This window comes from Empidonax traillii, unplaced genomic scaffold, assembly GCF_003031625.1.
Source record: "Empidonax traillii isolate 1590-97213 ecotype Southwest subspecies unplaced genomic scaffold, ASM303162v1 scaffold3646:size23432, whole genome shotgun sequence".
NCBI classification, from domain to species: Eukaryota; Metazoa; Chordata; class Aves; order Passeriformes; family Tyrannidae; genus Empidonax; species Empidonax traillii.
The window spans coordinates 1-1,900 of record NW_020958839.1 but is presented as its reverse complement, the minus strand read 5'-3'; the positions used below and the strand labels follow the sequence as shown (position 1 = coordinate 1,900).

Below are 1,900 nucleotides of genomic sequence, written 5' to 3'. Positions count from 1 at the left end.
TCTTTGCAGTTCTGACAGATCCTTCATGTCAGAGGTCATTCTTTGAGTGTCTTTTACTTCTTTCATTCAAGGTGGGATGTGAGCAGTGAGGAGGACTCTCAGCACTGGAGGGCAGAGGAGCAAGGTTAGGATTTTACTGCCAGTCAGAATCACGTGTTACTTTTGGCAGGTTGTATTTTTGTGAATCCAGGCACATCCCTTGTAATTTGTTTTTTTGTTTGTTTTTTTTTCCTGGTGTTACACAACCTTACAAGTACAGGTGAAATGGCAAGGAGGTCCTTGCAGTAAAAGGTCAGTGTTAAAGAACTTCAGATGGAAAATTTGGTCAGAATGTTGCACTCTGAGGGGATCTGTCAGTTTGTGCCTTTGCCTCTGTGATTTTTTGCAGTGGCTTCTGTATTCCCAGAGGAGCAGAGCCAAAAAATGTCATAGGGGCAGCCCTGCTGTCCCTCCATGTGCCATGGGACCCTTTGTGATGTCACTCTCCATTCCAGAATGGTCCCTGACAACCAAAGAGACAATGACCTGAACACCCACATGGCAGCCCCACCCGTGTGCCATGGGCCCCTTTGTGATGTCACAGCCTTTTGTCTCCATTCCAGAATGGCCCCTGGCAAACAAAGACCCAGCATCTTGTACCCCACAGAGCAGCTCAACCCACTTAACCTGCACCCCTTTGTGATGTCATGGTCTATCCTCTCCATTCCGGAATAACCCCTGGCAACGAAAGAACTGATGCCCCACATTGTCAGAATGCAGCCCCAGCTGCCTGCCAGGGGCTTCTTTGTGATGTCATGGACCATCCTCTCTGTTCTGGAATGGTCCCTGGAAAACAAAGAAGCCACACCCCACAATGTCCCAGTGCAGCCCAACCCATGTGCCATGGGACCCTTTGTGATGTCACAGCCTGTCCTCTCTATTCAGTTATCCACACTGGCAACCCAAGAATCAATGCCCCAAACCCTCATAGTGCAGCCCTACCAGTGTTCCCTTGTCCCCTTTGTGATGTCACAGCCTATCCTCTCCATTCCAGAATGGCCCCAGCAACCAAAGAATCAACGCCTCAAACCCCACAGAGCAGCACAACCCATGTAAGTGTTGCCCCCTGTCATGGTCTGTATTCTCCATTCTGGAAAACCCCCTGGATCCCAACGATCCAATGCCCCACACTGTCAGAATGCAGTCCCGCCCCAGGCGGGGGTGTATGACAATACACAAATATCCTTTAATAAAGGGCTGTTATTTTTCCTTTCTCCATACTTGCTCCCCATACTTGGAGCTTCTGAATTTTGGATTTACAATTGCTTAGAGGGAGGAGTTTGGTCTTCCTTCTAACTCGTCCTCCTTAGGAAAACACTCGTGTTTCATTAAACTGAGAGAGATGCAAAATTCCTGTTTTGTTTACAGCCCAGAGATCTTGCAGACTCTTCCCATTTGCCTCTGCCTCTCTCAGAGAACTTGTGTGGACACCTTCCCTGCCTGCACCAGATGACTTCACAAAACTGGGAGGGGGGGTTTTTCATGGAGAAGGACCTGGGGATGTTTTGAGGCCACTCTGGTAGGGGATTGCCAGCGCTTGGCTTGGCAGGGCAACCCCTCCCCAAGCCCTGGCCATGCCAACATGGCCACACCCAGCCCTTCCACCAGGCCCAGGCCCATCACAAATGTGTTCTGGATGCCTTGATCCCAAAGCATCTTTGAGACTGGCACATGTATTGACAATGTCTGAGGGATAAATCCAGATCCAATCTATTCCCTGGATTGGACATGGAGACGTGAGCCCCTCGAGTGAAGACATCTCCATGCCCTGTGTCCAAAGGAAGCTGTGTGTCCATAAACCACGGGATCCAGCTGCGGGTGTGCTCTTCTCTGTGCCCACCCCGATGCTCCCCTGGCTGCA

The 1,900-nt window shown here is 50.3% G+C and overlaps 1 protein-coding gene across 1 annotated transcript in view; it reads right to left on the bottom strand.

Moving 5' to 3' along the window:
* LOC114072642 (zinc finger protein 239-like) overlaps positions 1-704 on the bottom strand; it is a 7,990-nt gene extending 7,286 nt beyond the window's left edge. The window contains exons 1-2 of the mRNA XM_027910518.1: positions 667-704; positions 339-394 (exon numbers count right to left, since the gene is read on the bottom strand). Coding sequence (XP_027766319.1) covers positions 339-394; positions 667-704 — 94 coding nt within the window. The remainder of the gene's footprint in view (positions 1-338; positions 395-666) is intronic.
* Positions 705-1,900: the final 1,196 nt, after the last annotated feature.